The 24,062-nt window shown below is 30.8% G+C and overlaps 3 protein-coding genes and 1 long non-coding RNA gene across 4 annotated transcripts; all 4 read left to right on the top strand.

Moving 5' to 3' along the window:
* The first annotated feature begins 7,351 nt into the window (after positions 1-7,351).
* On the top strand, positions 7,352-8,684 carry LOC129001869 (uncharacterized). The gene is made up of 2 exons (XM_054429325.1): positions 7,352-7,435; positions 8,300-8,684. The coding sequence occupies exons 1-2, from the start codon at positions 7,364-7,366 to the stop codon at positions 8,660-8,662; spliced, it is 435 nt and encodes a 144-aa protein (XP_054285300.1). The 5' UTR covers positions 7,352-7,363; the 3' UTR covers positions 8,663-8,684.
* Positions 8,685-11,475: 2,791 nt separating this feature from the next.
* Positions 11,476-12,751, top strand: LOC129001800 (uncharacterized). Its single transcript, XM_054429247.1, has 3 exons — positions 11,476-11,562; positions 11,973-12,059; positions 12,388-12,751. Exons 2-3 carry the CDS (start codon positions 11,979-11,981, stop codon positions 12,724-12,726), a joined length of 420 nt encoding a protein of 139 aa, XP_054285222.1. The 5' UTR covers positions 11,476-11,562; positions 11,973-11,978; the 3' UTR covers positions 12,727-12,751.
* Positions 12,752-16,866: 4,115 nt separating this feature from the next.
* LOC129001806 (uncharacterized) lies at positions 16,867-18,058 on the top strand. The gene is made up of 2 exons (XM_054429254.1): positions 16,867-16,951; positions 17,689-18,058. Exons 1-2 carry the CDS (start codon positions 16,889-16,891, stop codon positions 18,034-18,036), a joined length of 411 nt encoding a protein of 136 aa, XP_054285229.1. The 5' UTR covers positions 16,867-16,888; the 3' UTR covers positions 18,037-18,058.
* A 4,227-nt stretch (positions 18,059-22,285) lies between these two features.
* On the top strand, positions 22,286-23,309 carry LOC129001874 (uncharacterized). The gene is made up of 2 exons (XR_008491507.1): positions 22,286-22,410; positions 22,943-23,309. It is a non-coding gene; the product is annotated as an uncharacterized LOC129001874 (long non-coding RNA).
* The last annotated feature ends 753 nt before the right edge of the window (positions 23,310-24,062 follow it).

The raw sequence follows: 24,062 nt of genomic DNA, 5'->3' as shown, positions 1-24,062 counted from the left end.
GCGTCCCAATCTCATCGGTTGATAATTGATAGTAAATAATATTTTAATTTTAAAATGTTCTAAATAAATACCAACCGTTTTACCATACTTACATGTGAAAAAATTGTGGAAATTGTGGATGCGGAAATATTTCATATTTGTAAAAGTATATAAAACGCTTAAATGATCTCATTCCTCATGTTACAGTGTCCAGGAGTTTTTCAGTTTGTAATAGAGGCTGATGAGGTCGACTTTACTCTTGTAAATAGATGGTAAGCTGATTTCCTAGTATATTTATATGTCGAGCCTATAAGATGAGCTGCACTTTTTTGTGACTTGGCTAGTGAAATTATTTTGTTAATCTTTTAGCTGAATAAACTAATTTGAATTTGAATAGGTAAATTGCATTACTAGATACCTATATAGCTAACGATTCCAATTTGTAAGTAACAAACTGTGTACACACATTACATGGTTACTAAAATATAAATTCCATATATCAATATATTTCAAGAAATGTGCTTCAACTTATCGTACTTACCTGTCCCAATTCCTGGATACTTTCCTGGACTGAAAACAACAACACAAAACCAACGACCGTCAATGGAAGCTTCATCATCACCTAAAAAATTAAATATAATGAATATCACGATATATATTGACTATAATCAATAATTGACTATACTTCATAGACTTAAATTGTTCATGCTCAATAGGCTGAGTTTCACAGGCCAATAACGCTGTAGGTATGTAGGCACTGTTGTCGAAGGGTTAATATTTTTAACATTAGTAAAATCGTTTTACGACAAACGTGTAATATATTATTTTTATCTGCCTAGGTCTGCAACAAACAAGATCAATAAATTACAATAATCCAAATCAAAACATTAACTCATGGGTGACATTTAAAAATTGCAACTGTAAATGTTAAAATATTTCTAAAATTTTATTCTAGAAACAAGTTTTCAAAGCTGGATTAAAAAACCAATAATATTACTAATATTTTGATAAGCTTTTGTCTAATTGGTAAATGTGGGCTATAGCCTAGATTCATTAATCAATAATTTAAAAAATCAATAAGTGGTCAATTACATAAACATTTAACTGCATAAAATAATGTGTTTACCAAACGAGGAGAAGAAACCAAATTAACAGATAAAGACTCTCTTGTTAACCAAGAAGAATGAGAACTGATTACCTTATTATATGTACAAGCGTGGTTTATTGCTTTGCAGATAACATCAACGCTTTAGAATTATTTATTATTTCGACACTAATCGAGCTGAGCGAAGCTCTTTGGGATCGACTTCAATGTAAACTTTCTAGCACATTAACTCAATAACGGATGAACAAATTTTAGTCAAACTTAACAAGGTTGTATTGTCAAATGTTTGGAAGGCTTAGACGAAACCAATTTCAAATTTTGATAATGCCTATATAACTTAAAAGTAACTAAAAGTCTTTAAATTTTAACATTGTCCTTATGGGTTGCCATGATGATAATTGAATATTTGCCATTGAATATGTTCAAATCATGCCTTGACCTAAACACAGTACAAAGAAAAAAATTCAGATGATGATACAGCATTTTACAGACTTGATTTACGAAGTTAAATAAGGTTATAACAAATACCATTTATCTTATGCTATTAGGAACTAAAACCACTGCATGATTCTGCAGTTTTAAACAACTAGGTATTCTCAAATCAGTAGTTTGTCTAAATAGGCTATTATGAGCATGCTTTGTTATTATTTACTTTGAAATATTTATTATGATAAGCCTATCATTGTGTTGGCAACACACTTGTATTGATTGTTATGTTGACAACGACTTTGGGTATATTATTGCGTTTTCGTTTTACAAGAAAATACCTAATTCGCAAGAGTGTCATATTAAAGAAAATGCAGAATGCGTTCTCAAAAAGTGCCTGATATTTTGTAGAAAATGAAGACAAGCAATACACGCATAAACAACTACCTTTTCAATGTTATAAGATAGTTGAAAGTAGATCACTTGCTTGAAAACAATACTTTTCATAATTATGCTAAATGTACAAAATTTAATAAAACAAACCTCATAAGGGGGGGTTACCACCATTTTTACATTCTCTCAAAGCAGGTAAATAAGTCTTCAAAAAGTTACCTCTACTAATCGTAGGGATCCATGCAAGGTTATTTCTGCTTATATTGCATAATCTGACCAAGATTGTGAAAATGTCGATTGGTTTAGGTTCAAGGACGGGTTCAACCAGAACTGTGGGTCCACCGGATGACATTAGCAAGCAAACACAATGAAAATACCAATACAAAGCATATGTATGTACATTAATGTCCACATCTTTACTTATGTAACTTGAAATAGGTGTTAAAAGTTCTGAGCGAAACTGATAAGTCAAATTCATTAAAAAATTATATTTTGTATTATCTATCAAATGCTTCTATTGCTGTATTAAAAACCATGAAATGTGATCGCTCCGTCCAACTGGCTGTCACTGCTATGAGAGCAAACTTGCTTACAAAATGTAACCAACCACAAACTGTAAGGTGCTGTCTGAAAGTAATCAAAACTTCGTTCATAAGTTTCAACTTTAAATTATTATTGACATGTAATTAATTCTAGAATGAAATGTTGTTGCTACTGCCATAATCAATTAAACTTGTAATTAAAATGCTAGATGTTAGATGCCCATTAATTTCGATGAGAAACGCAAGTCATAATCAGGCTTCATCTGACAAAGATAGGGTAGCCTATATATCATGAGCAAGGAAAATTGTATTTTTTCCAACAAAAGCTGTTAACATATATTTACGATTGTTAACAGTAAATATAGCCAATGTTAAATCAGTGCATTAACCTGTTTGTTTTATTTAAACAAATCGTCACTTAGTTTTTTAGCCCGAAAGGTGAAATTGAATGAATAGTATTAACTCTTCCCCTCCCATAGCGATCAAGGTGATCGAATATAGCACCAAATATGTGTTTGATAACAAAAGTATAAATTTTGTCAAGAAGAGCTCTCTGATTTTCTAACATAAAATGTGAGTGGCATACACGACAATTTTTTTTTACTAGCAACAGATGCCATTGTTGTTTAATACAACGGTCTTTAAAAAAATTTTGTTTAATATTTGCTTGCACAAATGCATATTGTAAACAAAAAAATGTAAAAAAATAAAATTCAAGATTATAACAATACAACTATCATTTATTAAATTATTAACTCATATTCCAGATGATCAGATTATGCAAACCAGCAAACCTATTACTACCTTAAAAAATCCAAAATTCATTATTAGTTTCAAATCTACATGGATGAACCTTTCCATTGCCTACGAAATAATCAAATCGGCCTACTAGCACTGTAGATTTTGTTGTACAAAATTTAACAGAAATATATCTAATTCAATATTTTCTCAACACTATAAATTTGGCAACTGTTTTTTGCAAATGACTTCTAAATGATCAGGAAATCAACCAAAGAGGAAAATCCCGTATTTAATGTATTTCTTCTTATACAGTATAAAATTTGTATTTTACTTTTTCACTATAACTCTTCAATAAAATCAAATTTTCATAATTTTTTGTGGAACTAGACGATGATGATCCATTTACTAACATAATTGATCCAGTAGAACTGTTGATTTAGTTTTATAAAGTTTAAATCAATCTTTGTCTCAGTATTTTCTCACCACTATAACTTCTACATTTATTTCCTATAAAACTACTACGGTACATGCAATTTCTTAAAAATACCCAATGAAGGCAGCCAAAAATGTCTTCATAATAACGGTGAAACCCCGTTTTCAATGTATTTCAAGGGGTAAGCACGTTTTGTCACCTTAAACCCCCCCCCAAAAAAACTTTCATAACTATTTGCAAATTTGCATGGAGTAAACTTCCCACTGACCCATAAGTTATAAAATCGGTTCAGCAGAACTGTAGATTTAGTAGTACAAAGGGGTTTTAAAACTATACAACTACAAGAGTAGAAAGATAGATAGGTGACACTATCGATTCATATGAATGGTTAGAATTGCTGTGCATAAAAAAAAATGCACCTTTGCTTGTTTTTACAACCACTATTACTTTTTATCCGTATGTATATGATTGTTTTGTTTTTTTATTGTTAACTAAGTTTTACATAATTCAGGTATAAATTTTTAAAATATTACTTTTGACGTCAAAATACTATATATAAATCTGCACTCAATTGTACCCTGTGAAAAGGTTTTAGATTTTGATTAGCTCTTGTTTTATTTTAGGGGTAAATTCAAAAAGTAAGCATCGTTAAGCTATTAATGCCTTGGTCACTATAACATACTACTTGCTATTGGTTTATAAAAATAAGAACATTGAACAAAATTACTTCCATAGTATAAAAACCTATTTATTACACAGATTCATAAAACATTTAGATTTAAAGATTAAAAACTAATTTTATAGAAGTAATTCATAGTTTTATCAACATTTACGAGAATATTGATGCAATTATGCATTTCGATTGCTGTTCCAAATATCTATGTCATGAGTACACCCGCAAAGGGTTAAAGTCATGGCATAAACTGCATTGCACTGGACCAGACAAACCGGGAATGTGATTAATTTTCAATCAACTTGGGTTGTCAGAGAGTTCGTGTTCCACGTATGTAGTTGATAGTTTATCCCATAAACTGTCATGGAAATGATATTTTGTACAATTATATGGCAGGACGTTATAGCACCACTAATTTAAAAAAAAACGGTATCATAAATCTAGCTCACTTTCTCCCAGCAGCTTTTTGAAACCTTTATCATTCATCAGTAGTTGGAATAACTATGATATTTTAAAGGAAATACCACGAAAGCTGTAACATGTTTTAAAAGTTTTTTTTTTAGAAATGGGAATTTCGCTATGTTGGTTGGAATTAAATGTACTATAATACCAAATTTTAACCATAATATGCTTAAACATGTTCTAACCCGTCAATGTATGAGGGTTTATGGGAAATCAATACTAAAAATTAAAACTACAAAGAATGATACTCAGACATCAACTTGAAACCCTTTTTTCACCTTTTGTTTCCTAAATCAATGCTAAATGTGCAATTAATTGTGTTTTTGTAGTCAATGGTATGTGTAATTGTTATTTTCTTAGTTTGTATAATCATTGGTAGGTGTTTAAATGCAAATACCATAAACATGGAAATGGTAAAGGGACCCTTAATATTATAGGTACTGTATTACTTTGAACCAACTGTTCGTTGATGTTTTATTTTACAATGTAAAATGTGTGTCACCTAACAATAGTGATATTCTTAATTCAAAACAGGTTGTATTCGCTCTTTAACTGAGCTGAATTTCGTAAAAATGTGGGTGTGTGTAAGAGAGGAAATGTTAGAAATATTTAGAAATATTTATAACTCATGCAACAAAGTAAAACGGGCTTAATACTCTAACAATGCTTTTCAAACGGGCGTGTAGAGAGCTTTAAGCGTTTTGTCATGATTCCGAGAAAAAGTTAAAAGAACATCAAAGAATGTATTATGTATCTAAATGTTGCCAAGCAAATAAATTCTGAAGATTGTAAGTAAATATATTAATACTGTAGCCTACTGTTTGAAATGTAATTATAAATTACCAATTACAAGTACCACCACCAGCTTATATGAACGGAAAGAGACAAGACTCAAAATATTTTCAAATAAAATACATTATTTGTCAATAATACAACGTATATATTTTTGTTTTCATATTAATTGTTTTGCCATTATTGTGAATTTTATGTTGACCCACCTGGGCAACGCCGGGGCGAAGCTAGTGATTATTTTTAGAGTTGCGTGGTTTTGGATGTAATTTTATTATTCATCTTACTCCTTCATTCTCTTTAGATCCTCAGCTAAACCTCATAAAATATAATTAGTTTAAAATAATATAAAATAATATCTTTACGATATACACGTTTCAAAAAGAACTTGAATAAAATCTAAAAATGTGTAATGACTCACAAACAATTATTAGTAGTCAACAAACAAAATTATGTAAAAACTGTTTTTTGTCGATCAAAGTTTATAAACTGTTTCTGTGTTAAAAAGACAAAAACTTGATAAGTGGATGAATCGTAAAATATACTTAACAGATAATATCTGTCACTTCACGGCTATTGGAGTTCGATATTAAAATTCGTTCCGGTAATCTCCTTGGAGAAATCGCTCTTTTATTTGCTTTTGTATAAATAAATTTGATCACTTTACTCGTTGATATTTAACAAATCCATAAGGTAGGTATACATACATTTCTTTTTTTTTGCAGATTGTTACTTAAAACCACTTAATAGATTCCCTTAATAATATGAGGTTGCTATTGTTGAAATAATATCAGTGTTTTTTTTTTGTTTTTTTTTCAAAACATAAATTAAACGTATTATATATCAAGATGGCCAAAATATCTTTGGTTTTGGTATTTTTTTTTATTCAGCATATTCTATTGAAATTCTTAAGTAGAGACAAAGAGAGATGTAGAGAATAATGAAATCTCAAAAATATATTGTATAATATCCAAATTTTATTTAGTTTTGTTATCGGATTAGTACCTAAAAGGAATGTACTAAACCATGGTATCTCCAGGCGGGTTTTTTTTCATTTCATTTAATCTTTTATTTAAAGGGAATTTTTATATAAAACAAAAAAAAACAAGAAAAGCATAATTTCATCTAAAAAGTCCTGAACTATTTTTAATAAAATGTAGTATGTTATAGTCCTTGTAAGTCTAATCAAAATGGTACAACTCTCATTGTCATAGGAATTACGGTTCAAAAGTAAATGTATCGTGAGTTCCCTATAAAACCCAATAAAATAACGTAAAAGCTGTTTTTCAACAACTGCTCAACGTTTTTTAATTTTTATTTAATTTAGTATTTTATGGTTTTTCAACTTTAAATAAAAGGATACAATCTCTATCATTATCAAAATTACGTTTCAGAAGTTATTGATTGCTACTTTGGTTTTCTCATTAAATATTATAGTTCCACCCTCAGCCTAGTAATAAGGGTTGATGGAGAAAACACTGAGATTGCAGATACTGTTAAATTTTTAGGGAGTATGTATAAATAAGATTTAATTTGATTGTATTTTTATATAGTGCAGTCCAAAATGAAGTTGCCACTTATAACGGTTGGGTTGGTTTTGATGGTCTTAGTTAAGGACAGCCAGCAATATTATAAGGGAGTATGTATAAATAATATTTAATTTGATTGTATTTTTATATAGTGCAGTCCAAAATGAAGTTGCCACTTATAACGGTTGGGATGGTTTTGATGGTCTTAGTTAAGGACAGCCAGCAATATTATAAGGGAGTATGTATAAATAAGATTTAATTTGATTGTATTTTTTTAGAGTGCAGTCCAAAATGAAGTTGCCACTTATAACGGTTGGGATGGTTTTGATGGTCTTAGTTAAGGACAGCCAGCAATATTATAAGGTAGGTGTAAGGTATTTGTTGATACCCCTGCTGCTTTCATAGTAAGATGCTACTGGTTTTTAACATTATCATTAGCATTTATGTGAATACGTTTTATTTATACTCCTTAACCAAATAGTAAATTACTTAACCAGTTGACTATAACTTGTGAAAGGAGAAACCTCTCTTAGTTAACAAGTTATTCGAGTTAATAATTTTTTATTTAAATTAAAGCTTTTGTAATTAATTACTAGAGAACCCAGGTAACCTCAGGTATTTAAATACAAATTTTGTATTTATCTAACTGCATTCAAATAACTTAGAAGGATATTTCAAACGTATTCAGGAAACAGGGTACTCAACTATGTTTCGTTGAATACATCACAAGATTCTCTTTATTCCAATTTTATTTGAAGAGAAGATGGAACCAATAAGAAAATCTTTTGAGATAACTTACTTATTATCATGCGTACCAAAACCATGGGGAGTTATTTTTAGCATAAAGTTTTATTAGCGATAAGAATAGGCACTTAATTCCAATGTTAAAGCAATAGCTAATTTTACAATAAACTTAATCTACAATGGTGAAATTGGGCCACTGAAAGATGCGTTGAAGCCACTGATGATAACCGATTACTGTTGAATACGCAAACTTTTACCAAGCTTAATTATTGCAGGACTTAATTGGTAGCCTAGTAAGAGTTAACTGTAATATATTCTATGTAAAATCAAATATAATGGTTAATAAGTCAAAGTATTTCTTATTTTATTAAATTCTATTGTAAAAGAATATTGATAACGGCTAGTCAATCCTGATTGGATGCTACTTAAATAACCAAACATAGTAACAGCCTTTAAAACCAAGTTCGTGATTATTTTTTTCAGAGCAGGGCATACACCTACTTGAATGAAGCTCTTATTAGGGGAGTTGCTGATTCCTTGCACCATCTGTCCCTTCAAGGATTGAAATATTCGGAAGATGAAGCAAAGAAAAAACTCTTCGAACTCACTCTTATAGAATCAATTAAGAATATTGACTTGTTCTTCCAACTACAAGCAGCTGATCGTGCATTTGACTACGACGTGGTAAAGGGTGTTATTGCTGAAACACTGGCCAGTCCCGAAGTTCAAATGGGTTATCAGGAAATATTACGGAACCCCCTAGCACCAAGGGTAATAGGTGCTAGTGTCATGGGAGTCACCCAGTTGATCTCAGATTTTGTGAAGATGATGTTGACCCGATACTAAACTGTACAATTGTTAAATAAATATTAACTAGAATAAATGTTTGGTTTTTTTACATGAAAATAAAAACAGTGTATTGAAAGTAGATGTGGAAAAGATATGGAGTACGTGGACTTGGTGAGGTAGAGCGCGGTACTTCGGTCCATGAGGTCCCGGGTTCAAATCATGCAAAATCACCAATGGATTTTATTTAAGGGATAATGCCACAGTCTCTAGGTCTAGCCTGAGGTAATGTGAAAAACAATCCCAGGCTCGTGCCTAGCGTCCTAGGAAAAAACCATCCTGATTAGAGTTCATAGAGACGACTCCAATCAGACTTGGAGAAAGAGAAGACTATTTTCGTGGTTTATGGTGCTTCGGCCCACTTTGTAATTTTATTGGTTGTAAATGAAAACTGTTTTCTGCAATAACTCAGTAATTTAAGTCCGTTTTATCAATTAACTCTGAATTTTCAATTTGTGTAGGTTTGCAGCAAAGGTATATTTTTTAGGTTTTTTAGAGGAATTTCTTCAGAAATGTGAAAGCTAGGGGATTTTTTCTAAGGCTAGGAATTTCTTAGCCTGAAAGAAACGTAAACATTAAGTCAGGCCAGGCATTGAGGGTAGCAATATCACATTGCCAATACACATTTTTTTTATTTGAACACCCCCCCCCCAGGGGTACCAAACCCTCATGTTCTACGGCTCACTCTCCTCAAAGGGAGTATAAAGAAGCATAATGAACAGAAAAACACACACCCTTCTAGTGCATTTAGAATACACAGTGGGCCCCACAAGGTTTAATACAGAAATAAAAAGTCTAGTATCTATAGTTTTCAACTCAAAACAGTTATTAGAAAAAATACTATCATGTTAAATTCAACAACAAATATATAGAGAAAATAAAAAACTAAATAATAAATAAGAATTTTTTTTATTTTAGTATCACAGGTAGTTTACAAATCTGTCTTAGTGAGTAAAACAAGGCAATTAAAATGTGTATGTCACACATATTTTTACTATGTCCAAACGCAATTTAATGAGTATAATTACCTAAAATAATTTGGAAAACATTACGTTATACATAATATATCTTTAAATCGACTTCAAACTACAAAGGGACATAATTATTCCCATATACTAACGTTTAGCCTAATTGATTGGTTCACTTATTTGATGACAAACAGTCTATATAACACATATCGAATTTCCATTAACATTCTGGACAGATATTAGGATTAGTTGCCAATTTACAGTACATCGGGGCTTAATTTACAATAACTCGGTCATTAGTTCACAATGATACAGCGTCCCTGAAGTATGATTATTGTCTTCATAATGGAGTAACGACTAACTAACAATTCATCCACATAAACTTAAGAGACATTAGTGTTCTTGAAAAGAGGTAAAGTTAATTATCATTATATTTTTTTAATATTTTATGTTATGAACATGGGTAGCTAAGTATATTAAAAGTAGGCAACAATAAGGTAAAATATGACTTCATGGTTTCTTTAACTCAATTCTTAACCACAAAATGAACAATTCTTCAGTAGAGTCAAAGACAAATCTTTGAAAAAGTTATCCTAGGCTCCTACCTTTTTTACCAAAAGAATATATTGAAATGGGTTAACCTTAAAATGTATAGCAAATTTTTTTATATTTCATGTGTTCAAATGACATTTACACATTTTTCATTTTTTGTGAGGAAAGGTTTTTAACCGTAACATTTCTTCGTTCTATGATTTTGTTAGGTTTTGTATGATTTTGTTAATTTTGTTTTGTCTTATCAACAAAAGCAGATGAAATCTAGAGTAGACTCTGCATGGGGACGGACCAGCTACCTGTAGGTCCCTTAGTTGCCATTGGCTGTGGGTTATTAGTTAACAGCGGTGTCTAAGGAACATGTCGGCCTTAGTCACTAACAAGACTACAATATCATCCTACACTTATCCTTCACTCATATTTGGATTAAAACACGCATATAGTGGCGTCCCCATTTTAAATTATTGATATTGATTGATATTATTGACCTTCCGATTTAAAGGTGTGCGCTATAGTTGGTCTGGTATAAATTATATAAAACGATAACCTACCAAAGCTAGAAGTCACCATACCTAACAAAATCCAAAAGTTTCAGAGTTTTCTTGATGTTTCGAAAGTACAATCTGACCAATGTTGCTCCTGTTACATAAATGAGTTTTCTTCACAAAAAGAATTCATTTTTATTAAGATATTAATTATGATAATTTAAAAGTCACACTCGATTTTGACAGAAGAATTTACATAAAAAATATTCAGCTTTGATATTCAGACAGAAGAAAAGCTGTCGTTTGTTAAGAACTAAACAATTTTATTGACGTCCACTGATGCAAAAATAAATTGAAATTGATATCGGGTAAGAAATCTATTATTAGAGTGAGAGGGCGAGGCCACTGGAATCTGTTCATCAAATATTAATCTTTTATCAAAAGGATATTGCTTTTTCCTCGAAGTTTCTTGTTGTATTCACAAGCCCTAATTTAAAAATAAAATATTAAAAAGAAAGTTTTAGTTGATAAGTACTAAAACTTTCTTTTTAACATTATATTTCTAAAATTATGAAAGGAATTAAACACGTCTTTCAATAGGCTTTACTAGATTTAGGCAGGTGACAATTTTATTTCCTGACCCTTAATTTAAGCCTTGGTTAATAAGGAAAAGCTACAATACCTTTATTTTAATTAAATTCTTACATGGTTAAAATAATAAGACGACATCACATTTAAGTAATTAAAATTCAACCATGCAATGCTTTTATAGATAAAAGTGTATAAATAACAATTGCTCATCTTATATGTTTAATTAGATTTCGTTCATTAAATTTACACAACAGCTAAATATATAAAAGGGGAACTTTCGGATTTGAGGCCTTAGAGGATTCTGGTAAGCAACATAAAATAACATATACATTAAAACTAAGCTCCTACTCAGATTTAAATTGGCCCGTTTTTATACAATGTTTATAAACATAGTAGTAAAGCATAGCTATATTTTTAGTAAGCTACTTATAAAAAGACAAGTTAACTAAAATATAAAACATAACAAACCTATCAATTTCAGGTTATTTCGATAAAAGGGTTATGAATGATTAAAGCAGTATGTGTATTTTTGTTTAATGAGTTGTTTATGATTTATTATAGAAACTGTTGATTTTCACCTAAATTTACCCCAAACTTAGTTAAGGACAGGAATTGAGAGGAACAGGCTTGCATTTGAACACAAAATATGGTGGGTTGAATATAATATATGGTGGTAATAAGGTACATTGGTTGAAAGTCTTTGAAATATTTCAGGTCACAATGAGGAATCAACTGCTTCTATCAGCATGTTTGCTCTTGCTTGCTATTCAGCACTCCACTCAGCAGAAGTCTAGAAAAATGGTATTATTAATTTTCGTATGAACACATTTTTATTAATTCCTTAGAGAATTAAACATTTTTCATACTGAAAAATTAATTCAGTAGATGTAGCAACAAATTAAGTAAATTAAATTCAGAATGAGAACAAAATCTCAAAAGGTTTTTATAACAGTTCCTAACAAGAAGTTACTTCTGATTCTTATCTGATTTAGATAAGAAGATTATGAAGAAGATAAGAAGATTATCTGATTCTTATTAATTCTTTTACTTCTGATCTTATCCCCAACTATATTTACCACATGTGTTTTTATTTATTACTTTTCACTTACACACCTGTGTTTGTTTGCAGAGCGTATCTAACAAGTTAATAAGGGATATTGAACGAGGAGTTGTAAAAGAACTGAAAAATCTGGAAAATTCAGGAGTGACATTATCTAAGGGAGAAGCTGAGAAGAAACTCTTTGATATCTTGATGATAGAATCTGTCAAGAATATGGACTCTTTCAGAAGAATCCATGCAACGGAGATTCCCAGAGTTATCAATAAAGCAATGAGGTCCAGAGAGGTGATGGATGGTATCTTGGCAATCGTTGAGGAGCCCATAGCTCCTAGAGTGATCGGTTCATTGATCATGGGAGGTTCCCAAGTAGCTACAGACTTGATGACAATGATTTTGACACGTTACTGAATAAAGAGTTGCATTTGAAAGTAAATCTTTGTTACATATTTTACCCAAACCGCAATGTTAATCTTCCCTATCCCAAGCGTGATGTAAACAACTTATTTACTTCACGAGTGAAGTTAAGTTCCAAGAACTCACTAGTGAAGTAATGAAACCCATTTAAATAACATTGAGTGCTCAACTTAACCTCTATGAAGCCAACGACGTTCAACGCCAGAAATCAGCTGTGCGCTTGAATGTTACTGTTATGCTTTAAAGTACTTTCCTAACCTAGCTTTCGTTTGTAAAGGAACGTTAATGTTAGAAGATGAGTGAAATGGATAATGAAAAATATTGTACGCAACCCCTTGTATATTATCGGGTCAGGTAAAATCTAGTACGTTACACGTTACGCAAGAGCGTGTTTTCATCACTTAGGTGAATTCTGCAACTCGCTTCCGTTCGTTGCACAACATTCACCTGCGTGATGTAAAAACGCTCTTACTACACTTGTAATGTAAATAGCTATTACAACATGTTGTAGCATTACAGAGTTGAAAATATTATTAAGAGTTTGTACAGTAATATGATTTCTGTCTCTATGAATGCTATAGTTTTTGAATAATTAGTGGTATTAATTCAGGTCTATTTGTTATGGTGCCAGAAATTGCTTGGAACTTATTTCCTTGAAGCATGTTAATAAATCGCAGAATTATTTTGTCTATAAGTATTATAACACACCCTAATCAATAGTTTGACTTTGTAGGAAAATAGTGTTAAAAATATCCATAAGGGTTGAGTCAAGATATTTGGTAACTAGAGTTATATAAAGTTTACACCCGTTGGTAATGGACCAATTATAAGTTTAACAAAGGGTATATAAATTCAATGAAGGAAATATCAATTCTATGTATGTTCAGAAACAGTGGGGTTAAAACGAACGATTTGTTTACTGGAATAAATGTAAATTAAGAAATTTGGTTATAAGTTAAATCTCATCCAAAGATTTTTAAAGTGTGAGAAGCTTTGAACAACTGTTTTAATATAAAACTACATTTTCGAAAACATAATATTATTTATAGTTTAAGAAATACACGACCATTCCCAAAATACGAAGGAGTTAATGGTTATATATGTTTCTAGAATTTGTTTAAACTTACAAGTTTTAATATACAGAGTGTCAGGTCATAATTGTTAAAAACATTTTTTGTGTGTAAGTGCAAAGTAAATGAAGTTTGATTATGCATATAAGAGGTTTCAAATCGAAAAATTGGCTTCCAAATGAATTATTTTAAGTTTTTAGAAAATAACTATGTTTTTTAACACCGAACCAGCACAATCTTTTTGGCATATCTAATTCATCTATCAAACAAAACCAAGATCAGAAACATCGGACCCTAAATAACTTAAATATAACGTTTTTGGTGTAAAAATGAGGCAAAGTTAGTCAGGGTGCACGTTATTTAGCCTCATCTTACAACTAAAAAAAGTTACATATTTCAGTTACTTGCCGTTCAATCTTTTTGATCTTGAATTTTTTTGATAGGGAATTGAAAAATCTAAAAAAGTGCCCTTGATATTTTTTTATAAAGTTATCCATTTTCTAGCTATTTAAGTTAGAACAATTTAAACGCATGCCATTTTGAAATTTCTAATGAGACTAACTTTATTTTCTTCTCATAATAGTAGGTCTTGTGTACATTAAAATGCTTACCAAATTTCATAATCATCGGTTGAAAAACTTCATAGATAAAAATAGTTATGTATAAAAAAAATTGTGGATATCTAGGTAAACATTCATTTTTGGACATACATTCACTTTAACTTTTTTCTTCCTTTCAGTATGAGGATTTATACCCCAAAGTCATGAAACGTTTTTCATAGACACCTTCTATAATTTATTACATGGACAGCTTAGAAGGGTAAATTAGAACCTGAATATTTGAAGCTTATATCGGAAGTTCTTTCAATTACTTTCAAGCAGAAAGTATATAAAAATATTGTATCCCGTTAAAACTAGTTGGTTTCCTCCAGGAATACATGATTACATCACTATGCACTTAACATTGCTTACTTAGATACGTCTTTCTACTTGTTGATAAGCTACTTACACCAAATTCTGTGAAATGTAATATTGTAAATTCTGAGATCTGCATATGAACATCTTTCCTGTGAGAAATGGTAAAAATATTCACCTCGTGTTTATATACATTGTAGATAAAAAGTATAAACATCATAAATTGTGTATTGTTTTATATATCAATAATCTACGGAATGGTTTAACCCTACTTTTATGTAAAATATTTTCACCAAACGCCAGAAAATATATTTTTATTTGGTGTTTGGTTAAAGTTGTTTGAAATTGTTTAAGTTTTTTGTTTTTTTAAGGAACAATTTATACCTTGGTTTTGTTTTAGACCTCAGAATATGATCTAATGTCGACTTATATTGTATCAGAAATTTGGATACCCCAGTGAAGAAAGACATTTGGGCCAAGAAACCACGCTTCTTAGTATCAAACCGACAATCTTCAAATTTAAAGGTAACCACTCAGATGCATGGTTGTCATACTCTTAAATCACCCATGAAAAATAATAGGAATCTTACATCTAACCATTGACTAAGGAAATAAAAGATTTTGTTTTTGTTTTCCTTGTCTGTGATCTAACTCTCATAAGACCAACTGAGTTGTACGAGTGGGCATTAATTGCGCCAACTTACCTGAGTCAGGTTGTCAGGTATTCCTTAATTGCGCCAACTACTCCAGGGAGCCACCTAATACGTTCATTAACTGCACCAAGGGTTCATTAACATATTGTACTGTATAATGAAGCAGGTTAGGATAGGTTTTGTTAGGTTAGGTTAGGTTAGGTTAATTTAGGTTAGAGGTTACGATGTGTTAGGATGACATGTGAACAAGGTCATTCCTTCTGCCGGCAACACACCCCTACCTAGGGCTTTGTGCAAGGAACATTTTTTGGGACCCTTTGAGGGCTTGGCACAATTAAGGAACTCTTTGGCGCAATTGATGCATGATTAGTAATACACTGGGCAACGTCATAATTTATTAGGAATTCATTGAATTGTCTGGCGTACAATCATTTACTCAATAACCCTAGATAAAGGCTCTGAATCATGACAACTAATGATTGATCATTATTAACTAAGCCCCTCGATGCACTGTAAATTGGAAACTAATCCTGATATGTGTCGAGAACGATAATGAACCTTCAATAACTACTTTACAGGATGTTTTCATCCTTCTTCTACTTTTAATATAAAATATAACAGAAAACAATAATGCAAACCCTATGCATAAACAGGTAATCTTTTATGTAAATACATTTCGTTAGTTCATATTTTTAGTTTAAAAAATAATGAAATGATTTTTTTGTATATTTTCGAAGTTATTTAATTTTTTTAAGTTAAGAAATGCTATGGATGATGTGTTTTCTGATTGGCAAATCATTATTATATGCATTAAAATCTTTAAAACTAATTTGATAAGAACAATGATTTGGTTAAGATACCAACAGCCAATAAACACTTGTGATTTATTGTTCATTATAGTTTTTTGCTTTTACTAATTAAACATTGCTACAGTCGGGTATATAATGTAAAGATTTTTGTTTCTTTATCACTTTCTTATCTTAGTCGGTAAGTAACACAACTAAAATTTAGTTTAGACTATTTTCACTTTAAGATTGATATACTAGTTATTTATTTATAAAGGTGTTTGCCACGTTATTATTATTTTGTCTGGAACCGTAGGCATTTAAAATCAGGCAATATCCTTCACTTTTAAAAATGTAAATATGTTGCAGCCAAATTCGTCATAGAAATGTTGGGCTCCAGGTGCCTAATAAAATTTAAATTTTAGGCCTATCACTGCAACATATTGTATTATTTAATTATAAAACCCGACTGTGATTGAACTAGCTTTCAGAGTAGGGGACTTGAACCCGGGTCCAAATCCAGTTGTGAAACAAAATACTTGACTTATGTAATTTAGTTATCCTGTGTTTTTGAGATTGCCTTAAGCCGATGGGTTTAACTGGAAATAAAATAAATTTATTTCTTATGGGTTAAAAAGTAACACTGTCTGATATTCCTTCAAAAAAGTCATTTAAAAATTAATTAATAATAACTTAACTTGTGTTTCAGGTAAAGCTTTTATTTGCTATTCAAGATGAAAACTTTACTATTCGCTGCCGGTTTGATAGTTCTCCTGTCTGTCCATAGTTCGCGAAGTGTAAGTATTATTCATTTATAAGTACTTAATTATTAAATTATTTAATTTAGCTACATATCTAGAACCATCAACTCAGGATATTTTGGTAAATGACTATTTAAACTAAGCAAATTTAAATTCAAAGGATAAAAAAACATTTATTGGTCAAAAAACCACCATTCATTCGACCCAATAATTATAAATAAATTAAAAACCAAAACGATTCCAACGTTACCGTATAGCCCAAGTAATATCTGTTTAAAATAAAAAAAAAAACATTATATGTATGGGAAACCTTTTTTACCACTTTTTAAGAACAATTGAAAATAAATTAATTTCGTACTGAAAAACTTATTATTTCTTTGAATACTAAATTTATTTTATAAATTATATAATTATTACTGTTTTTGAACATGGCTTAATCGGAATGCCAGGTGCAAGTAACAGAGTAATACATTTCATACTCTATCGAGAGAAAACAGGATACTGAAATAAAATTTACTGGTGGCTTGTAGGGAGGTAGTTCTCTAAAATCTCATCTAGATGTTTGTATGGTTGATAAAAGATAAAGAGGCTTCAGATGCAATTTTAAAATCTTCGAAAAAATATACAATTTTTGAGTCATAATCTCCTTTTGTATTGGTCAGGTAGGAAATATATTGTTTGTACCGTTGATTATGTTCATCTTCTAAATGATATATTAATGGTATGTGGTAATTTGTATTTACTATTATTACACATCCCTTTTCAAATTTTAGGAGGACAAAATTGAAAAGTTAAGGACAGCTCTCGAAAGAGGCATTCTCAACGAATTGCAACAGTTGGCCAACAATGGGGTTAAGCTTTCCAAAAAGGATGTTGAAGAAAAGTTCACTCAAATTGTTGCGATAGAGGCAGTTAAAAATACAAAATTGTTTAAAGAGGTGAAAGAAAGGGATGCAATGAAAATTATCAACGACTCTATTAGATCCAGAGAGGTTTTCGAGGCAGCCACAGCTCTTATGTCAGATGATGAAGAAATAGCTCCTAGATTTGTTGGGGCTGCTATAATTGGAGGTGGGCAACTAGCTTCTGACTGGGTGAAAATGATGCTGACAAGGTACTAAATAAACGATAAAGTTTTGAGAACCAGTGTGTATTTTTGTATTTTACCTTTCAGTAAATTATATGAGAGTATTAGAATAATTTATTCGCCTAACTGATTGAAGTTGTTATCATACGTTAGCCTATTGTGTTAGTCAATGAAATGACCCTAAGAGATGTAATTCTAAACCTGTTTATTATCAATGAATTATATTTTTCTTAAAAATATGGGTCATAATAATATGGAAGTCAAAGTGGTATTGTATTCAGTCTAGAGTCTCACCAATTAACATAAAACAAAATATAATTTTTAATAGTGTTTTTATATGTTTTTATATTTTATAAATATCTTATAAATAATTACTAAACTTCTATGAGAGCATGCTGATATAAAGGAAGTGGTGTAAACAGCAGAATAGTTGAAAGCAAAACAAAGATCGTATATAAGTTTTTTTACCAGTCAGCAAAAATACATTTTTGCAGATATTATGAAATGAAATCAGATGGTATATGACAAGCCAATTATAGGTAAAAATGTAATGCCCATGTAACATTGGATCTTTACAAACTTGTACGATGCATTCAATAATATGAAACCTAGCTTTAACTTTCCTATTTTCGACCTGAATATCAAACTTCAACCAGGGGCCCATTTCATAATAAAGTACAAACTAATATTATTAGTAAATCAGCTGATCGCCCAATGCAAATCTAATGGAAATTACAAGTTACAAGTTGTAACTTGTAACTTGTAGTTTATTATGAAATGGGCCCCTGGTCTGTAAATTGGAATATTAGAGATGAATCAGTTAGTGAGTAGCAGGAATTAGTGAGAAATTTGACTTTTATATGTTAAAATAATATTACAGCTGTGTTAATTTGTTTAATTTATTTTAATTTTCACATATGTCTCCCAAGAATTCTGTATCAATAGTGTATCAGTACGAGTTAGGAAAACCAGCTGTAAGATGGTAATTGTTTATTACACTAGGTCCGTTAATTATGAGTCGTGACATTCGCCGGTGGAAAGTAGTCACGACTCAGTAGTTATCGGTGAAAGTGGTGTTTATTATTTTTTCGTCTAAGATTAAGGGTTTTCTTTATTAGTCCATTCATATTAGGGTCTTAGGTGGAAAGAGTAGTACTAGTACCCAGTATTAACATATCAGAAGAAAAGGTCTTGTAATTTTTTTTTTCAAATGTTATAAAGGACATGGGAGAAAATACTTTGGTCCCTAATGTTATACAGACACATACTAGAACATGAGGTACTGGAACTAATAATTTTCTGTATCAAAATATAAACAAAATAATGCATGGTCTGAATGATGATACAGTTTAAAATTAAATACTGGTAATAGTGTGTGATCCCAGGCCCTAAAAAGTACTAAATATTTAAATTTTAATACCATCATATAAGATAACTGGCAGGAAAAATAACCTAGTACCCGACAAATTTGTAAATAGTTCACACAAATATTGCCTGTTGGATAACGTCTAGGTGAACTGTAACCGTATCGGACAGTACTATAAGAAAATTCTGTGATAATATTGGTAAGACATCTAGACATATAAGAGATCAATAAATGGAACGAGCTTGCAAGCATGATAGCCTACGATGTGTTGACAGTTGATGCTTTTATTTCCTTATCGACTATTGAGATGGTAACGCCCCCTTGGTTTGTATTTTAACCCAAGTTGAGGGATGGGCAGACTAAGATCAGCTGTTTCAATAGCCAAGGCCATTTATGGCCCAATGATCAGGAACAGCTGGGCCCATTTCAAACCTTCAAAAAGTAACTGAATTTCTTAGGATAGAAAAGTTGTATTAACATTATGAGTAATTCTGGTAATTATTCACTTTTAGTCTTCAATAAGATCAAATAATCTAATAAACTAGACCTAGATTAACTTAGTATGAGATTAGTTTTTTGGACCTCGCTCTCATAAGTAAAACCTCGATAACAAGACTCTCATGGGGATTATTAAAATATACTTAAAAAGGTTTGCAATAATAAATAATTAGGTCTAAAAGGAATTCTAGGGGATTAGAAAATGACACTTGTAACAAAGCGTGACTTGTGATCGAGGGTCTTGTTATCAAGGTTCCACTGTACATAGGAATTTCTAAATTTTGAACAGGTCCACTAGCAAGAAATGAATTTTTCTCGAAAAATCCAAACCAATTTACGTAATTAGGTGTTCAATAGTATCTCATAATTGTATTAAATAACTTATTTACAATATGAAAAAAACAATTACCTTCACTTTATAAGGATAAGATCAAATGTCCTATCTTAAAACTGGATAAATATAAAATCAATTGGTGTAAGCTCAAGGGATAGTCACCAACTTCTACAAGTTTTAAAGATACCAGTTTTGGTTACGTACACTTTCTGATCTTCTTCTTTTGTACTTTTTAAATGTACTGTACTGTATGTGCGGTCAATTTTGCTAGAATTACTAATATTTTCCAAACATTCTGTCAAATATTTTTAGTTTTTATCAACATCGTTTTACGTATGATTCCAGATATATTTTTTCTCCAGCTTTTATTTACAATAATTTCGATTGATCTTTTTTATTTTATGTTATTCATTGTGACCCTTGGTTAGAATATATAATTGATAAAATAGAAGAATTACCTTATCCAACCACAGTTGCTGGTAGTTTCGTTTCTTAGAACATCGTCAGGTCATTGTATACACTGATGATGTGGTTGCATACAATGACCTGATGATGTTCTAAGGAACAAAACTAGTTGTCATACCAGCAACTGTGGTTGGATAAGGTAATTTTTCTATTTTATCAATTATTTATTTGAACTAGGCAACCACTTATTTGCATTATAGAAATTAAAATAAACAGTAAAAACGTCGCTAATCACAAATGTATTCAATCTTGCTGTTTCGTCTTAGGATTTCCCTTAACAAAGTTTACGGTAATTCCTAGAATGGGAAGATCAGTGCAGAAAACGTTTTACCGGAAATTATGTTTATACGTGTACGATTTACGTTATGTGCTTACAAAACCACATTGCAAAAATATTTTGGATATTGAATTACTGATAACAGGAATGTACGTAGATATTGAGTATATTTCTTATTATTTTTAGTTTTAATGAAGAATTAAAATTAAAACTGTTAACCTTCAATGTTAAATCCAAATACGCTGATTTCATTTTCAAATGCTATATATAATATCTTTTCTTATTGGTACGCAATGATTAATGCATTAAAAATTCACAAAAATAATTTAATAATAACAACGAAAAGATACCAACAGCTAACAAATATTAATGATCTATTGTTCATTATTATTCATGTATTATACTTATTACATAATGCTGTGGTAGTTAATAGTCGGGTACCTATAAAATGAAAAGATAATGGGTTTTTATCACTTAAATAATTGGTAAGTAACACGACTAAAATTTAGGTTCAACTGTTTGCATGTTAAGTTTGTGTTACAGTACTAGTTATTGTTATTGGTGAAAGTGTTGTTTATTATTTTTTTATCTAAGATTTAAGGTTTTTATATATTATTCCATTAGGGAGTTAGTTCCAGTTAGAGGGGTATTTTTACCTAAAATAACTTGACCTCGTTGGCTAGATTAAAATCTAGGCGGGTTTTTTTACTCCTTTATGTGTAATACGTTAGATTGTATGTAAATGTAATCATGTTAATGTATACATGTTAATGTAAATTCATTATTGAGATGTTGGGCTCTAGGTACTTAATAATGGAGGCATATCTGTGCAACACATTGAGTTATTTATATATTAATAGGCAAGCATGTTTCTTTTTCTCAGCTCGTGTGCAACGTAGGGGAAATCTACACATACTGATAGAAAGATATTAGAATGAAGATGTGCAGAATCCCTTTATAAATTAAAATAGGCAACAAATAAGCACAAAATACTAATTCCAATATTCAAACAATTAACACGGGCCTTATGGGTTGCCATGCTGGTGACGAAATATGAACAAAATCAAAACAAATGGAAGAAATTCCAGTCGCATGTTTTATTTTCTTCATTGGGTGAAAATAGAGACGTCTGTAGATTACATATTTTTTGTTGAGTTTTCGACCACTGGATGACCTCTATTTCATTCTTAATTAATACGAAAACCCGACTGTGGCTGAACTAGCTTTCAGCGTAGGGTACTTAAACTCGGGTCCAAATCCTGTTATTAGCCAAAATAGTTGACATTTGTAATGGAGTGATCCGGTGGTTTATTTTTTAAATAAACTAAATTCATTTCTTTTAGGTAAGATAAACTAACACCGTCTGCAAGATATTAATTCAAAGAAAGTCAATATGAACATTTCACTATTTACTGCCGGGTTGATCCTCCTTCTCACTGTGCATAGTTCAACACAACAGCCACAAAGAGTAAGTATTTTAAATCATAACTACTTAACTAAATCTTGTAATTTAAATTCAAATAGCATTAAGTCAGGATATTTTAGTAAACGATCATTTAGACTATGCAAACCTACATTAAAATAGGAAATAACCTTTAATCGGACAAAAAACAGTATTTATAAAACCCAATATTTATATACAATTAAAAAACCAACACAATCCCAACGTAACCGACAACGCAAGTATGTATTTAAATCTGAAAAAAAAACAATTTATTTATGACAAACCTAAAATAATCGGAACTTTTATTCACTACTTGTATAAAACCAAATGAAAATATATTTCGTATTTAAAAACTTCTTTCCTTAGTAACGGAATTTGATTTTTAAATTATGTAAATAGTGTTTCACGTACAATTATTGATCCATGTCAGTTACTCTTTAAATATTTTAGCACAGCGTTTCTTAGTAGTTATTTATATGTCACTATAAATAACTAGGTTAGTCCATTTTCATGTGCAAATTATTGAATGTTTTTACACGTCCCTTTTCAAATTTAGGTGAGTCGAAATGAAAATTTGAAGAGAGCTATTGAAAGAGGAGTACTGAACGAACTGCACCATCTAAAAAACATGGGGGTAAAACTTTCCAAAGAGGATTTCGAGGCAACCTTCAAGCAAATTGTGGCAATAGAGGCTATCAAAAATGCGGAATTATTCAAAGAGGTCAAAGAAAATGATATCACGAAAATTATCAACGATTCTATTAAATCCCGAAAAGTTTTAAAGGCAACCCGAGCTCTTATAGCAGATGAAGGATTAGCTCCTAGAGTAGTTGGAGCTACTTTAATGGGAGGTGCACAGCTAGCAGCCGACTTTGTGAAAATGATGCTGACAAGGTACTAAATAAACAATACAGTTTTGAAAACTAATGTGTATTTGTACCTGACCTTCACTTTGTACGAGGCTAGATTTGAACAATTGTTGTAACTGGTGATAAAATATTTTCCTCACTATGACGTAAAGTGACTCCTTTCTAACCGAGCTCAGAAGGAAAGCCAGAGTCGAAGATACACTTTTTGTCCGTGTGATGAACTATATTGGTAGTCACATTGCAGTATTAACTAAAAAAAACCTCCCTGGGTACCAAAAAGATTGTTTGCTCTTCACTAACAAACTGTTTACAACAGCTGACTTTACCTCCCTGGGTACTAAAAAGACATTTTGCTCTTCAGGGAGTAAAGATTTGTGGTGGATGGTATAGAGTGATTAAGGGATTATTATGCACCCTCTCCATGCACTATTATGTTCTATTATGCACCATCTTTTTGTTTTTACAAAGTGATTTGCATGAATTAAAAAAATGGGCTCCTTGATATAAGTGTTGTTCTCTTATAGTTAATTTGGAAAGAATTCTTTTGTGAACAGATATTTTGTGATCTTAGATTTTCTATTGTGGATCTGTTATTTTGAAGAGCTCAATCTGAAGTTTTGCTTTCCCTTAACCGAGATTAATGTATGATAAGGGCTCTGGACCAGTGACCCTCATAGTTTGAATGGTGATCTTTTTAAAATATAATTTTGTAATCATCTGTGTTAATTTGTTTATATTTAATCTGATTTATTTTTCTTTCACATGTGTCTCTCTCTGGTTTGTGTATTTATTTTTGTAATCAGTAGG

Source organism: Macrosteles quadrilineatus, unplaced genomic scaffold (assembly GCF_028750875.1).
Source record: "Macrosteles quadrilineatus isolate MER2022 unplaced genomic scaffold, UCM_ALF_1.0 Scaffold_8__2_contigs__length_117827958, whole genome shotgun sequence".
NCBI lineage: Eukaryota > Metazoa > Arthropoda > Insecta > Hemiptera > Cicadellidae > Macrosteles > Macrosteles quadrilineatus.
The sequence above is the reverse complement of the archived record's forward strand: the minus strand, read 5'-3'. Positions and strand labels throughout refer to the sequence as shown.

Bases quoted from the DNA above. Each gene is read 5' to 3' on its own strand.
- LOC129001869 (XM_054429325.1), top strand. From the start codon at position 7,364: ATGAAGTTGCCACTTATAACGGTTGGGATGGTTTTGATGGTCTTAGTT. The intron at 7,436-8,299 runs GTAGGTGTAAGG...TATTTTTTTCAG, and splicing joins ACAGCCAGCAATATTATAAG to AGCAGGGCATACACCTACTT.
- LOC129001800 (XM_054429247.1), top strand. From the start codon at position 11,979: ATGAGGAATCAACTGCTTCTATCAGCATGTTTGCTCTTGCTTGCTATT. The intron at 12,060-12,387 runs GTATTATTAATT...GTTTGTTTGCAG, and splicing joins AGCAGAAGTCTAGAAAAATG to AGCGTATCTAACAAGTTAAT.
- LOC129001806 (XM_054429254.1), top strand. From the start codon at position 16,889: ATGAAAACTTTACTATTCGCTGCCGGTTTGATAGTTCTCCTGTCTGTC. The intron at 16,952-17,688 runs GTAAGTATTATT...TTCAAATTTTAG, and splicing joins CTGTCCATAGTTCGCGAAGT to GAGGACAAAATTGAAAAGTT.